This window comes from Ctenopharyngodon idella, chromosome 4 (assembly GCF_019924925.1).
Source record: "Ctenopharyngodon idella isolate HZGC_01 chromosome 4, HZGC01, whole genome shotgun sequence".
NCBI classification, from domain to species: domain Eukaryota; kingdom Metazoa; phylum Chordata; class Actinopteri; order Cypriniformes; family Xenocyprididae; genus Ctenopharyngodon; species Ctenopharyngodon idella.
Window position 1 is genome coordinate 7,063,669 of NC_067223.1, and position 15,289 is coordinate 7,078,957.

The 15,289-nt window shown below is 37.2% G+C and overlaps 1 protein-coding gene across 7 annotated transcripts in view; it reads left to right on the forward strand.

Annotated features, from left to right (window-relative positions):
* The window catches only part of anks1b (ankyrin repeat and sterile alpha motif domain containing 1B), a 197,569-nt gene that overhangs the window by 171,582 nt on the left and 10,698 nt on the right, over nucleotides 1–15,289 (forward strand). For 6 of the 7 annotated variants that reach the window (XM_051891015.1, XM_051891013.1, XM_051891016.1 and 3 more), the window contains 5 exons: nucleotides 2,350–2,421; nucleotides 3,525–3,611; nucleotides 3,988–4,125; nucleotides 5,557–5,724; nucleotides 13,983–14,074. In XM_051891015.1, the coding sequence (XP_051746975.1) occupies nucleotides 2,350–2,421; nucleotides 3,525–3,611; nucleotides 3,988–4,125; nucleotides 5,557–5,724; nucleotides 13,983–14,074 (557 nt within the window). The remainder of the gene's footprint in view (nucleotides 1–2,349; nucleotides 2,422–3,524; nucleotides 3,612–3,987; nucleotides 4,126–5,556; nucleotides 5,725–13,982; nucleotides 14,075–15,289) is intronic. The other variant, XM_051891014.1, reaches the window with a different exon arrangement.

Here is a 15,289-nt window from a genome sequence, read left to right on the forward strand (position 1 = left end):
CTTATTGTTTAAAATGTTGCCTTTCTTTATCCAACTTTTTGTTTAGAAAAAAAAATGATGCATGAAGCTATAATAAAATGTATTTAAAATCAAAGTACAGTTAAAGGTATATTTCAAGTATAAAAAATTAATACCTAAATTGGAACATAGTATACTAAAAGTGCAAAAATAATATATAAACAGTAAACTATAAGTATGATGTTGTTCATTTAAAGAAAACTTACAAGTATACTTGCAGTATAAAACTACTAAATTAGTAGTTTACTGAGAGTACACTCTAGTGTACTTTCATAAACTAAAAATGTACTACTAGTATTAAAATAGTAAACTACTAGTATACTTGTAAGTTCACTTGTATGCAGTACAAATGAGAAACGTAGTTGTGAACTAGTTGTGCACTTAAAGTTTAGTACTGTTACGCTTATAGTACACTTAAATATATACTTTTATATACTAAAAGTGGGCCAATTTAGTCCCAAGCAGAATTGAAATAGCACATTTACAAGTTTACTACTAGTACACATTGACGTAAGTATACTTACTACATAAAGTATACTTAAAATGTGAACTTGAACATTAGTTATACTTCATAAAATGAACTTGAAGTATACTTCTTTTTCGTAAGGGACATCATGGCCATATTCTAGGATGACAATGTCAAGATTCATCAGGCTCAAATTGTGAAAGAATGGTTGGGAGGGAGCATGAAGAATCATTTTCACACATGAATTGGCACCTCTGAGTCCAGACCTTAAATTTATTGAGAGTCTTTGGGATGTGCTGGAGTAGACTTCTCAGAGTGCTCACCTCTTGCATTGTCAATACAAGATCTTGACCAAAAATTGATGCACCTCTTTATGTAAATAACATCACAAATAGTGTTGTCACGGTACCAAAATTCCAGTAGTCGGTACCAATACCATAAAAATTTTGCGGTTCTCGGTACCAATTTCGGTACCACAGCAAAATCTGTTGGAACTATTTTCCTATTTTATATAGCCTATTTTAAAAACATATTAAATATGGTAATCATACATATAAATATTTGGAGCGTGTGTGTATGTTAGTGTGTGTATATATACCTCAATGAAATAAATTAATAATTTATTTCATTGAGGTAAATCAATTAAATGAATTGAAATATAAAAAATAAAAAATAAATGCTCAAACATCCATTTTTTTTGTAACAAACGTGCTTGTTTATTTTAGCTATTGCTTCAATGAAACGACACACGACAGCCTGTAAAACTATGAAATAAATATCGGTAAATAATGGTAACCTAAATAATAAGAAAGTTAAATATTATTTTTTTTTTAAAAATCGTTTTTTATTTCTACACAAAGATGCGTCATATATCCTACTGCTCTGCTCTTTGAGAGGGATGTGGGACACGAGCAGGAAAGAGACCATTTCGCTTTAATAATATCTTCATGTTATCTCCTGATGTTACAAGGAACTATCACTTGTTGTAAAAGGTCTGAAGAGCGAGTTTTATCTTCACACATTCAGGCTATATTTGATTTAGCGCTGCCAGGGAAAGCGAAAGTAAAAATTACCAGCGTGTGTGAAAAGCGCTATACAAATAAACTTGACGCGCCTTATTAAGTCTAATAACAAGCACAAACTGTGTTAAATAGAAACTGACGTGCAAGCAAAAAGGTTTCTGTCCTACGGTGTTTTTTCTACTTTACCACAGTAAAGAATGCGAATAGCCTATAATAGGCCTAAAAGCGAACGAAAGGAAGAAACGTTATAATCCCCTGCGTGAGTGAAGATTTGGGAAAAGAAACAGAGATTCCATGTTCAGTGGAATAACTAATGGAATATTGTTAAATTCTCTGCTAATCGGGTGACCAGATCGCGATTCGCAAAACAGAAGCTTAAATTTATGGACTCACCTACCTCTCTCATTCGGCATGAACCAAAATGTTTCCATGGCTGCGATGTCACATTTAATTGCTAACCTATTATTTCTTTTGTAAACAAAGCTTTGTGCTTCACTCGTGTCATATTCAAGTAAACACTGGCACAGCCCTATCAGTGGGTACCGAATATACCCGGATTCTCGGTACTCCCGGTACTACAGAAATGCTGGTATCGTCACATTTTCAAAATTTCAGTACCGACTTGGTACCGAAGTACCGGCACTTTTGACAACACTAATCACAACATTTATTTCTATCAAGAGGTGCATCAATTTTTGGTCAAGATTGTTTAATTATTATTATGTGTTATGTTAAACATATGTTTAATTATTATTTTTTATATTTTTATCTGCTTTTTTAAATTATAACATTCATAAAAAAAATGAATGTGTTTCTCAGTTTCTGATTGTGTTTGTTCTGCAGTATCTGGGGTCTATGTTGGTGAAGGAGTTGCGCGGCACAGAGTCCACGCATGATGCCTGCGCAAAAATGAGGGTAAGAGTTGTGTCACCATGGCAACCACTAAACAATCTGTCCAGTCATGCTCCTGCTGCCCTCAGGTCACTATGACACACAGTCATTGAGAAAACAGGAAACGTCTCACTCTTTGAGGACTACGAGAGCACACGGCGTACTTGGGATTGAAACACACGCAAGACTCTCGTAACCGTGCAGCCATAATCCCCACAATGTGTGAATGCATTAACATCGCTTTACCTCAGAATACCTTCTCTTACCTCAACGGCCCCCGGGCCACCGTTCTCACGAGATTATTTAACGCGGCAGGACAGTTCGCCTGCTCTGTTTTTGTATGCATGTAAAACACCATCTGTTCTCCACCTCTCTCCTTTCTGCACCCCGCTGCACATTTCGATGAGGCCGAGAGAGTTTGAGACCTGCCGCCCCTTGCTTCTTCACAAACACATTAATACATTCAGAGGGTGTAAATTTAGGCCCTCCATCTCTCGCTCTTTGTTTTAAGCAGAATATTTTGACAGGTACAGAGCGGTAGAGAGCCGCTGATGCACAGGAAATCACTGACACTGAGAGCGAGAGAGGAAATGAAGTCCAGATTAATATATATTCCACTATGACAGCTGATATGACAGGCTAGGAATATATGAAAATGAATTCTGATTCTCTGCAGTTCATCACCATCATCCTCGGCTGCATGTGGTGTATTATGCCCCTGCAGCCTGAGGTGGTGTCCCAACCTGGTCTGGTTTGCTGGTTTTATAGAGGTTTTGGGGCACTTGAAAGCTTGCCTGACCAGCTCGACCAGACTGGGAGACCAGCTAAACCAGATGAAACTTTTTTTTGTCAGCACTATATGCGATACATATCATCATCAACTTTCAAACCCAAGAAGGCCACGTTTTAAACAGTGCACAATGTTATTTTGGCCCTCTTTTATTTGTCTCATGAGATGGCACACTATCTGGGTTATTGCAGGGGACTGAAGGGCATTATGTGTAAATAATTTAGCGTGTGTTTGAGTTTGTATTAAGCAGATCTCAGTCAGTGGGGCCTCATGAATGTTAATGTTGGAGACTGTAAGACTGTCTGCTGATCTCTCCTCCTCTCATCCTCTCCGTAAGAAGTCTACAGAACAGATGAAGAAGATTCCCACCATAGTACTGTCTGTCTCCTACAAGGGCGTCAAGTTTATCGATGCCACTAACAAGGTAATCGTCCGCCATTACCTGTATTATGTCTCAATTTATACGTAGATTATAATTGTAACTTTCATCTCCCTTGATAAGATAGAAATTAGGGCTGTCAGTCAGTAAAACGTAATTGAATAATCAATCACAATAAATTGCATGTCATTAAAGAAATTAAGAACATTACATTATTCTGACAAAGCGTTGAATAGATATTATAAATAGTGCCATTCTAAGCCAATTTATTAGCTGTTTTTGAATCATAATCACACTAAATGAGCACATTAAATTGATAGTCCTAGTATAAATGTAGAATAGAAAGATGTTGTTATTAAACAAAGATACATTTAAATCTGATCCTTTCCCTCTTATTTCTCTCCCTTTTTCCGATGTTCAGAACATCATAGCTGAGCACGAGATCAGGAATATCTCGTGTGCCGCGCAGGACCCCGAAGATCTGTCCACATTTGCGTACATCACCAAGGACCTGAAATCCAGCCATCATTACTGCCACGTGTTTACAGCTTTCGATGTGGTTAGTAGCATATAATAAATAAACCCATCTGATAAAGCATAAATGAAAATGAAACATCCATTAAAGCTCACTTACAAATGGTCAAGTGTTACAAACCATATTTGAAGAATTTATTTCATAACTAAAAATGAAATTACTAATGAAATATTAGTGGAGACGTATTTGATTATTGCTTTACGATTAATAGAAAATTTGTTTAAAAACTAAATCATCAAATTAATGTAAAAAATGTGTCCAAAATAAGAGGCAAAACATAGAAAGTAATCTTGGTATAGCAGTCGGTACTTTTGACAACATTACTTCCTATGTTTTGCCTCTTATTTTGGACACATTTTTTACATTAATTTGATGATTTAGTTTTTAAACAAATTTTCTATTAATCGTAAAGTAATAATCAAATACGTCTTCACTAATATTTTTTAAAATGTGACACTTTGAGCGCCGTTGAGCCGATTCGTAAACACATCTGATTGGCAATTGTGTTGACGCGCTCATCAGATACGTCTGTGATTGGCTACAATGATCAACGCTTCAAAAACATGTTGTAAATAGACCGGTCCGCTGATAGACAACTGCTTTCAAATGCTCCCACTTTCAAATTCAAACACTTCCGTGTGCTTTCAAACGTTCTCGTGCGTTGATCATCGTAGCCAATCACAGACATATCTGATGAGCGTGTGAACACAAAGGCCAATCAGGGGTGTTTACGAAATCCGCTCAACAGCGCTCAAAGAGTCACATTTTTTTTTAAATTTCAGTACCGACTTGATATCGAAGTCAGTACTTTTGACAGCACTAATGGCTGACCAGCTTGACCAGTAGCCTATAGTTCATTTGTAATGTTGATTATTTAAATGTATATTATCTTTATATTTGATATATATAGTCAATGTCTAGTTTTATGTTTTTAACTATTTTCTAAAATGTGATTTTAAAAATTGTCTGTGAAAACACTTGGTAGGTCTAACAAGTTTTCAAGTCTTCATCAAAACTTAAATGTCACATTTTATAGCATTTGTGTAATCATTTTAAATACAAACTATACTTTTTTGTTAGATTTAATGGCTATGGTGGGGTTTTTTTTTTTTTTAAAGAAATTATCAGTTTAGTAAGCTGATGTCTTCTGTGTTACCGTCTGTCACAGTAACACCACAGAGCTGTTTGTGCGTCAGCTAGTCGCAACACATGAATAATTTATAACATGCTTAAAGCATGTTTTTAATCATTTAAAAATCACTAAGCTCTGAAATTATGGAAGTGGTAAAATGCTGCCAAATGTAGTAGCACTAAATTGAACTCAAATCTTGAAGGATTTTTCCACATTTTCTCAGCTGATTTGTAACAGCGTAGATCCCCACAAGTGTGATTTGCAAGTTGATTTTTGATTCTCTCATCATCATTGCACGTCTGTGTTTTTTTTTTTTCAAACAGAATCTGGCCTATGAGATTATCCTGACGTTGGGCCAAGCGTTTGAGGTGGCGTATCAGTTGGCCCTGCAGGCCAGAAAGAGCGGCCACGGTTCATCCACTCTGCCCGAGAGCTTCGACAGCAAACCCTCCAAACCTGTCCCTAAACCTCGCGTCAACATACGCAAGTCTGTGAGTGACTTTGCCCTTTCAGCACTAACACACACACACACACACACACACACACTCACTTGCGCTTCTAACACAGCAGTCTGTCTCACCTCATCCATCTGTACATATGTACGCCTACACTTCTGCCTGCACATCTCAAGTTGAGTGATGCATCATGGGAAACAAAGCTGCTAGAATGTTTTAATTTGCACTATTGTTTTAAAACTGACGTTGATCGTCTGTGTGTCAAAAGTTGAACTGCTTTTAATTTAATACTTTAATAACAACAAAATCATTCAAATATGCTGATTTTGCAAACAAGAAACAGTTCTTATTGTTATTATCAATGTTGAAAACAGTTGTGCTGCTTAATATTTTTGTGGAAACTTATATATATTGTTTCAGGATTCTTTGATGAATAGAAAGTTCAAAACTGAACAGCATTTATTTCATATAGAAATATTTTGTAACAATGTAAAATTTACTGACCCCAAACTTTTGAACAGTAGTGTATATTTAAATGATACCAAAACATTTGTGTTTGTTTATCATATATTCTTTTGTAATATCACTATGATATATTCTTTACATTCAAATTTTAGCTACAACATCGACAAGATCTACAAGATAATCTCTAGTAACTATAATTTAAATTTATGTTTTTTAGGCCTGACTTTGTATTTCTATTTTGTTTTAGAGGGTTTTTTAAAAGACCAAGCCAAGAGCAATGAACGGTTTTCATGTCAATATTGTAATTTGATTAATATATCGTTGTTAACGATTTGATATTTTTGCCATCTAAAGAGTAAAGACCTCTGGTGAATGAAAATAGAAACATTTAGAATCCAGTCTGGCCTTCAACTTAAAATGAGATTGATAATTAAAAACAGAACAGACGAACATGAACTTATTAGCCATTTATTGATTTCAATTTTTGCATGATTGTCTGTTTAGGAGCATGTACGAATTTCTAAAACCAGTATTGAGAAATGTGTGTTTGGCAGTATTGAAACATATTTACTTCCTCTCAGTAAAAGTTTGTTTGTACCAGCGTGTGTGTCGCAGCCCTGTCCTGAGGGACGGAGAGGTGAGTGTTTGATCTGTAAACGGCACACTCCATCTCCTCTCCCTTCAGTGCGTTTAAGGATGAAAGAGATTGATGAGGGCTGTTTGCACAGAGCTCCAGCAAGTCGCTTCCTCCGGGGCAGCCTTCCTCTCCATCTGCCCTCGTCCCAGTGCCCCTAAAGCGGGCACGGTGCCTCTCTCTCCCCCCTGCCACCAACAGGGATATTACCACTCTCTGGAAGAGGCCCAGAATAGGTGGGAGCTCGTCATAAAAATAAAACACACCCTGCCTGCTGGAGTTGGATTACACGCAGGACAGAAACGATGGATGCCTGGTTGAAATAAACAGTTGCATTTGGAGTCCAGCCTGCAGAAATAGCCCTCTTTTAATGAGAAGCCTCACTTCTCAATGTTTTATAGGCCAGATTACTGTCCACATAAAATGTGATATTACAGTATAAATACTGGCCAAATTTACTACTTTAAATGGAGCTGTGGTGTAGCAGATACCAGGCATGCTCTGAGAGATATGGTGCTCAAATGGACTTTGTAGATTCGAATCCGGCTCGCAACATTTTCCGATCCTGTTCTTCTGTCTTGCGCCGTTTGAACAAGTTTTTGCTAACTCGGTTGTCCTCTGAGAAATCCAGTCCCGGGTAAGAATATCTATGATAGCAGTAATCTTTTTTTTTTTTTTGGCCCTTTCGAAAGATATTTTAAGATATCTTAGTTGCTTTGAGTTAAGACGGGTCAAACATGCATTTTAGTCTGGGACTAGGCTTTTAAAAGCCTTGTTTTTGAAACCGGGCAAAAATGTACAAAATGTATCACATTTTTGCACCCACCCACCCAATTTTTTTTAATTTTTTTTTTTATTTATAACGTCCACATCTGAACAATATATACTCCAAGCTTAGTAACACAAACAAACTACAAAGATCCCAATTCTGTCTGAATCAGTACATGAAATCACAAGCGTCCTGTGTTAATAACTCAACTAATCTTATCTGAATAGTGCTTATGTGACAGTTTACATAAGAATGGGTTTATGAATGATTAGCACATTTGTTCTGCTCGTTTTTAGTGAATAAGGCCCATTGTTGGTGTGTGTGTGTGTGTCTGTGTGTGTGTTCACGCTGTTACCCTGAACACTAACAGCATCCTCTGTGGCTGTGTGTGGTGTACTCGGATATTGATTTTCCCTTGTGTAGGAGAAATTGTTCATTATGTTGCGGTACCTCTTCTCCATATGGACACGATACGCTGTGTTGCTCCATTAGAACGGAATCCTTCTCTCTTCTGTTCATTCTGTTCTGTTCATCTCCATGTGTCCACTACTCCTGCGGTCGGTTGAATGTACGGCATATGGGTGATACTGCAATTAAGGGTATTTTTGACTACTTGAAAAATGAAAACTCTTCAAACTTCAAAAAGTAGTTAGCTACACTACAAACTAACTACTAACAAAAAAGAGCTAAGATATTTTTAAATATACAGATATGCAATCAAATTGAAAAATGTAATTTGGTGGTGACGGCATTAAAGTTGAACAGATAAATTTACACTAAATTCAACAAAAAATAACCATAAAAATGTATATAACTGAGTCATGTACAACTGAGTGTAATTCAGAAAAGACAGTGAAAAATAGCTGTATTTATTTATTTATTCAAAACAGATGAACTGCTGGTTCTTAAGGTAGTCCAGTCTAAGCAACACGCTTATAAAATTGGAAAAGTAAGTAGAGACAAATGATAAATACATTTAAATTAAAGCTGCTCTGATCTGTCATTTAAATGTAGAATGATTGTTTTCTATAAGTCATCTAAGAGGGAAGAAAAAGTTCCTCTAATTAAAGAATCAACCATATGTCCGCGTGTGTTTGTGCGCTTGCGCGCGCGTTAACCTTCCCGAGCTTTGACCTCTGTGACCTCTTTCTTCCGGCTCTAGGTCATATCCCCCCCTAGCCGCTGGTCCTTGGGGCATATTTTCACCCCGCACCGTCCTCCTCTTCATCCTTCTCCTCTTCCTCCTACCTCACGACTCCTCCATCATCCACACAAACTTCAATTTCAGGTCTTCTTACATTTTCCTTTCCTTGATTTCTTTTCCCCTTTTTTCCTTTTTATTTGTAGGGCTGTCAATGACTTAATTTATTATTCGTTATTTAATTAGTCACAATAAATTAATGTTAAATTGATAGCCCTATTTTTTTCTTTGTTTGTTTTGTCATTTTTCTTGACCTTTTTCTTCGCTTCATTTATAAAAGGAAAATTCCAGGCAACCCTGTACATTGAGAGTAAATCAGTTTCATACGCGACCAAATTTCACGAGAGGCGACTAAAAGTCTTTTTAGCCAATGGCTAATAAATTGTATGATTTCAGTCATCTGTAATTAAGTTAGAGGCAAAAAAATAAGTTTAACGCAGATCTTGTTTCATTGCTTGCTGAGTTTATGCACCGTCGCTTGGCTGAGAGCGCCCTCTGTCGCTGTCTCTCACACATGTGCACTCAACGACACACGAGCACACGCAGGGCTCCCGTTCGGACCAGTGATGTGTCGTCACGAAAGTTCATCATTTGCATGTGTTTTCAGCTTTGCCAATTTAAACATTCAAGCGCAGGAAGACGCAATAGATAATTCGCGCCGAGAAAGCCGCGTCTGACAGCACGCAAATACTAAATTGAGCTCTCTTTCATGTGTTCCGCTTGAACTGACAATTTCACACAAAATTATGTCAAAATGCCCATCTTGGTGAGTATCCTAGTAAACATAGTTGGTTATGGTCTTAATTGAATGTAAACAGTTGAGAAATTAAACACATGTGTAACAGTATATTGGATCTGAGCATTAATCTTAAAGTGACAGCAGCCTAATATTCCTACTGCTGTCTTTGTTTTTAATGTTAATCAAACAACAGAGTCGCTGCAAAAAAAAAAAAAAAAAAAAAATCACTCAATGCTCATGACTGAACAACTTTTGTAACGTTAATAAGGATTAATATTTAATCTATACAGAGAAGACTATGCAGTGCTATTTTACATTTGATTACATTATTAAATTTCTGTACCTAATCTACATATAATTACTGTTAGATTTACCTGAAAAACTTGAAAAGCACTGTTTATTGAATTGGCATCTTTTCTATTGTGTTTACAACCCGAATTCCAGAAAAGTTGGGACGTTTTTTAAATTTGAATAAAATGAAAACTAAAACTCTTTTAAATCACATGAGCCAATATTTTATTCACAATAGAACATAGATAACATAACAAATGTTTAAACTGAGAAATTTTACAATTTTATGCACAAAATGAGCTCATTTCAAATTTGATGCCTGCTACAGGTCTCAAAATAGTTGGGACGGGGGCATGTTTACCATCTCCTCTTCTTTTCAAAACAGTTTGAAGACGTCTGGGCATCGAGGTTATGAGTTTCTGGAGTTTTGGTGTTGGAATTTGGTCCCATTCTTGCCTGATATAGGTTTCCAGCTGCTGAAGAGTTTGTGTTCATCTTTGACGTATTTTTCGTTTAATGATGCACCAAATGTTCTCTATAGGTGAAAGATCTGGACTGCAGGCAGGCCAATTCAGCACCCGGGTTCTTCTACGACGAAGCCATGCTGTTGTAATAGCTGCAGTATATGGTTTTGCATTGTTCTGCTGAAATAGATGTCGTCTGGGCATATGTTGCTCTAAAACCTTTATATACCTTTCAGCATTCACACGACAGTGCTTCTGGACCATGTTCACATATGGCTTCCTTTATGCATGATAGAGCTTTAGTTGGCATCTGCAGATGGCACGGCGGATTGTGTTTACCGACAGTGGTTTCTGGAAGTATTCCTGAGCCCATTTAGTAATGTCATTGACACAATCATGCCGATGAGTGTCGTCTGAGGGCCCGAAGACCACGGGCATCCAATAAAGGTCTTCGGCCTTGTCCCTTACGCAAAGAGATTTCTCCAGTTTCTCTGAATCTTTTGATGGTTATGCACTTTAGATGATGAGATTTGCAAAGCCTTTGCAATTTGACGTTGAGGAACATTGTTTTTAAAGTATTCCACAATGTTTTTACGCACTCTTTCACAGATTGCTCATCTTTACTTCTGAGAGACTCCGCCTCTGTAAGACATCCCTTTTATAACTAATCATGTTACAGACCTGATATCAATTAACTTAATTAGTTGCTAGATGTTCTCCCAGCTGAATCTTTTCAAAATTTCTTGCTTTTTTAGCCATTTGTTGCCCCCGTGCCAACTTTTTTGAGACCTGCAGCAGGCAGGTCAAATTTGAAATGAGCTCATTTAGTGGATAAAAGTGTGAAATTTCTTAGTTTAAAGTTTATGTTATGTTATGCTATCTGTGTTTTATTGTGAATAAAATATTGGCTCGTGTGATTTGAAAGTCTTTTAGTTTTAATTTTGTTCAAATTTAAAAAAACGGCACAACTTTTCTGGAATTCGGGTTGTATTTGTGCTATTGCTTGAAGTTTAATTATTTGACCATATTTTATTACAGACTTTTTACTTGACGTTAAATATTTATATTTATAGTATATTTATATTTATGTAGATCATTTGCATTGTTCTTGCAATTCATGTAAAAAGTAAAGTAAAAAGTTTGCTAGCCAATGGCAACTCGAGCTTCAGTGTGTCCGTAGAGGGTTGCCAGGTTAAAGAAAGTTGCAGAAAATAATTTTAACATCCTTAAAACAACAATGAAAAAAAAAAAATTATCATTATTACACTTACAATGAAAGTCTATGGGGCAACAGCTATAGTATAAACTTGCCACACAGTAAATGCATAATTTTTTAGTTTGTTTTGTTTTAACCAACTGCAATGAGAGAAATGATTTTCTGTGGTAATTGACACCATGTCACAGATGCTGGTGATCTCTCTAACTCAGGAATATTCCTTTAACTGATTTCATTTTATTATTTCACTTTGTTTTGTTCGTTCAGTTTGCTCTGTTTGTTTGATTCATCTCTTCTTCATCTGAATCCTCCTTTCCTGTCGTCCTCTGTCGGTCTGTCCATCCAGAACATCAGCTGACTAAACAAGGATAGAAATATTTCAGCATCTCTTATCCAAGACACCAACTCACCGTTCCCTGAGAGTGTTATCAAACCATTAAGCTCCTTTTCAGGTCGATGCCTCATACTAGAGGTTTATTGCGTAAGATTAGTGACTGTTTCTTTTTTTAAAGCATTTAAGTGTGAAGAAGAATGAAGTTGGTGTGGGTGTGCGCGTGCGTGCGTTTAAGAGCAGTCGGAGGTAGCCAGGAAAAGCGAGGATTATGTTATTTAATATTCATGCGGCCGCATATGGAACAACCTGATAAAGAACTCAAGACAAGCCAACAGCAGACGTAAACGTCTCTGCGTTTGTGCACGCGCGTGTTCGTTCCTGTAAAGATTCACGTTTCTGAGCCATGTATAGCTCAGCTTTATGTGGAGCAAGGCAGAGCTGCCGTGGCAACAAGGAACAGTGTTTTGATTGGTTGATAAAGATGTACTAGTTGTAGGGTAGTTTTGACCACAGCAGATCTGCAAGATGGATTTTATGTCACTGATACTTAATATAACAGATGAATTAGTTTGATGTTACAGGTTTAAAAATAAGAATTATGTAATGTGGAGTTAATTCACTGTTTTTGTGTTGGTGACAGTCAGATTGTCATGTGGTTAACCACATCACCTCTCTCTCTCTCTGTCTCTCTCTCTCTCTCTCTCTCTCTCTCTCTCTGACTTAAGAGGCGGTCACACTAGACTTAAGCATGCAAATTACTTCATATTACATATATGAGAAACAGAATATGAATTCATACACCCGGTTTTCATAAATAAATAATACAATTAGCAATAAAAAAAAATAATTGTTGTTACTATTACTACTACTACTACTACTACTAATATAATTAATAATAATAATACAATTATTATTATAAAATAAAATATATAAAAAATATATAATATTATTACGTCATCATTATTGTTATTGTAAATATTATTGTAAATACTATATTATATATGAATAATATACGTAACACTTAACATTAGTTTGTGTTAGCATTCATTACCTAGCAACACTACTTTTTCAGTATTTTTAATGTAGATTCATGATCATTTCTACGTTTTTGTATAAATTTAAAATGGTTGATGTATTATGAATGAAGATGAATGAAAAAATAGTATTTGTATTAACCCTAAATCAGATACCTCAGGTCTTTTTTGACCGGGGACATCATTCACTACCTTCAACCTTCTTAGTATTCCTCAATCTATTCATTATAAACAATATAACAAGAAAAGAACTATAAAAAAGCGCATAGGCTCGCTAGAAAGCCGAAGTACGTAATAGTTTAAGTATTTTTTTTTTTCTGCGCAACAATAAGTTTACCTTTATTCCTGTCTGATACACAATGATGACGTGAAGTTTCACTCACAATTGCCGCAGGCATAAAACAAAAACATATCACAAGGATCATCAGCAAAACTTGAAATGTCTCAGTGATTTACTGAGTGTCATTTAATGGTGGATCTAGTTGAGAAGCTGTCAGCGACCAAAATATTGATTTTGAAGACACTGAAAACGATAGTTTTGAGAATACGGTTGAGATCGCGACTATGAGCCAGATGCTAAATGTACCGGGGGAAATGATGGTAAAAAGTGTCTGCTAAAATTCCATAATGTAACGAAAAATGCTTTATTTTGATCTTTTGTTATTGTCATTAAAATGTCAGGAGAGTTTAATATTATCGCGACAGGTAGAGATCCATCCGTGTTAGATATAGATCCGGGTCGCTAAAGACCCGGAAATGTAATAATGGTTTGCAAGACATTCATGCATTTAAGGGTTAATGAACATTAACCTACATTAATTAATGATTGTTCTTAGTTTAACTAACGTTAAGCCATCGAACATTGTTGTAACATGTTACAATACTATTATTCTTTTAAAATTTTAGCCATAATTGCCCAAATGAGAGTTTCGTCCATGTTTGATTTTTAGTCAGGAGGTCAATTTGTGACATTTATATCCTGTTTTAACGTTTTATATGCTGTTTTAAGTGAAAAGAAGCAAAACCTCCTTTCACTTAGGTCTTACCTAAGACACAACGATACGCAAGATCTAGCGTGACCGCCCTTACCCCCCGAAATTACTAGCACCTACTGACCTGCTGTCTGTTTCTCCTGTGTGCACCTCAGATGGAACAGCCCTCAATGGATCAAAAGGGCCACGCCAACGTCCCTTGGATAGTCGAGCCAGGACAGGAAGCCAAAAGAGGAGCCAACACCAAGTATGAGACCACTATTTTCTAATATACACCCAAAATACTGTCCACTCCTGTGTGTGTGCCTTACAGAGAGCGCCCTCTAGAGGCCCCCCACGGAGCCACGGGCCCAGTGACCTGTGACAAGCCCGCGTCTCTCCGCCCGGCCAAGCCCGCCCGTTTACCGTGGCTTCTGCATGATGACGCTGCCGCTGTCTATTCTCTCCTTCGATCTATTGCCCCGCTCTTTCTCTCTCTCTCTCTCTCTCTATCAGTTGATCTCTCTCGCACCCCCCCCCCCCCCCCCCCCACCTCTCTGGCCGCAGCACGATAACGGAAGGTCCCGCTCAGGCCTCAGGGCCGCCACGCTGCCGATCCTCCTCCAAAACACACAAAAAAGTGTTGCAAGCGGTTGTTTTTCATTCAATTTTTCCCCATCTCCTCTCTTTTGATTTCTCCTTCCCTCCGTTCCTCGCTATTCTTTCCTCGGCTTCTCCGGGAAGCGCCTCTTCAGCCTTTCCCCCCTCGACTGCTTGAATGACAACTTAAAACCGTAATGCTGCTACAAGCCTTATAAACACAAATGTTGTGAGTCGGAATTTGCTTTCTTTCTTTCTTTCTTTCCTTCCTTCCTTCCTTCCTTCCTTCTGACTAGACAGCATAGGGTTAGCGAGGCGAACGCTCACGGGAGGGAAACCGAGAGATTTTTGTGAGGTGGGGCATCCGAAACGGCTGGCATAGAAGCGGAGATTGGACTTCACCCAAAGGACATTTTGCTTGTGTTGTTTGTTTCGTCTCGTAGCGAAGTTTTCATTTTTAGTACCAGCGCTTATCGGAGAGAAAAAAAATAATTTAAATTCCCTTATTTAGGGGAGATTTTTTTTTTGTTTTTTCTTAAACAGCACAAAAGTTACGAGCTTGTTTTAGTCAGTCGAAACGTAAAGCTAATTTGTGGACGCAGAAATTAGTCAGATAGCATTTAAAGGCTTATTTTACGACGAGACACGCGCAAAAAAATTGTCTCTCAAATCGCGCGTTTTCCTTCCTTTCCAAATTTTTTTCCCCGTTGTGTTTTCTTTCTTTCCCTTTTTTGGTGTTGCCTATGAATGAAAACCTGAGAAAACCGAGCCAGTCCTGAGACATGCAGTGTAGTTGATGGAAAGCATGCAGTCCATGTGAACTGGAGAAGGGGGGGCTTTTTTTGATGGACACTTTGGATAAGTGATGTGATTTCATTCACAG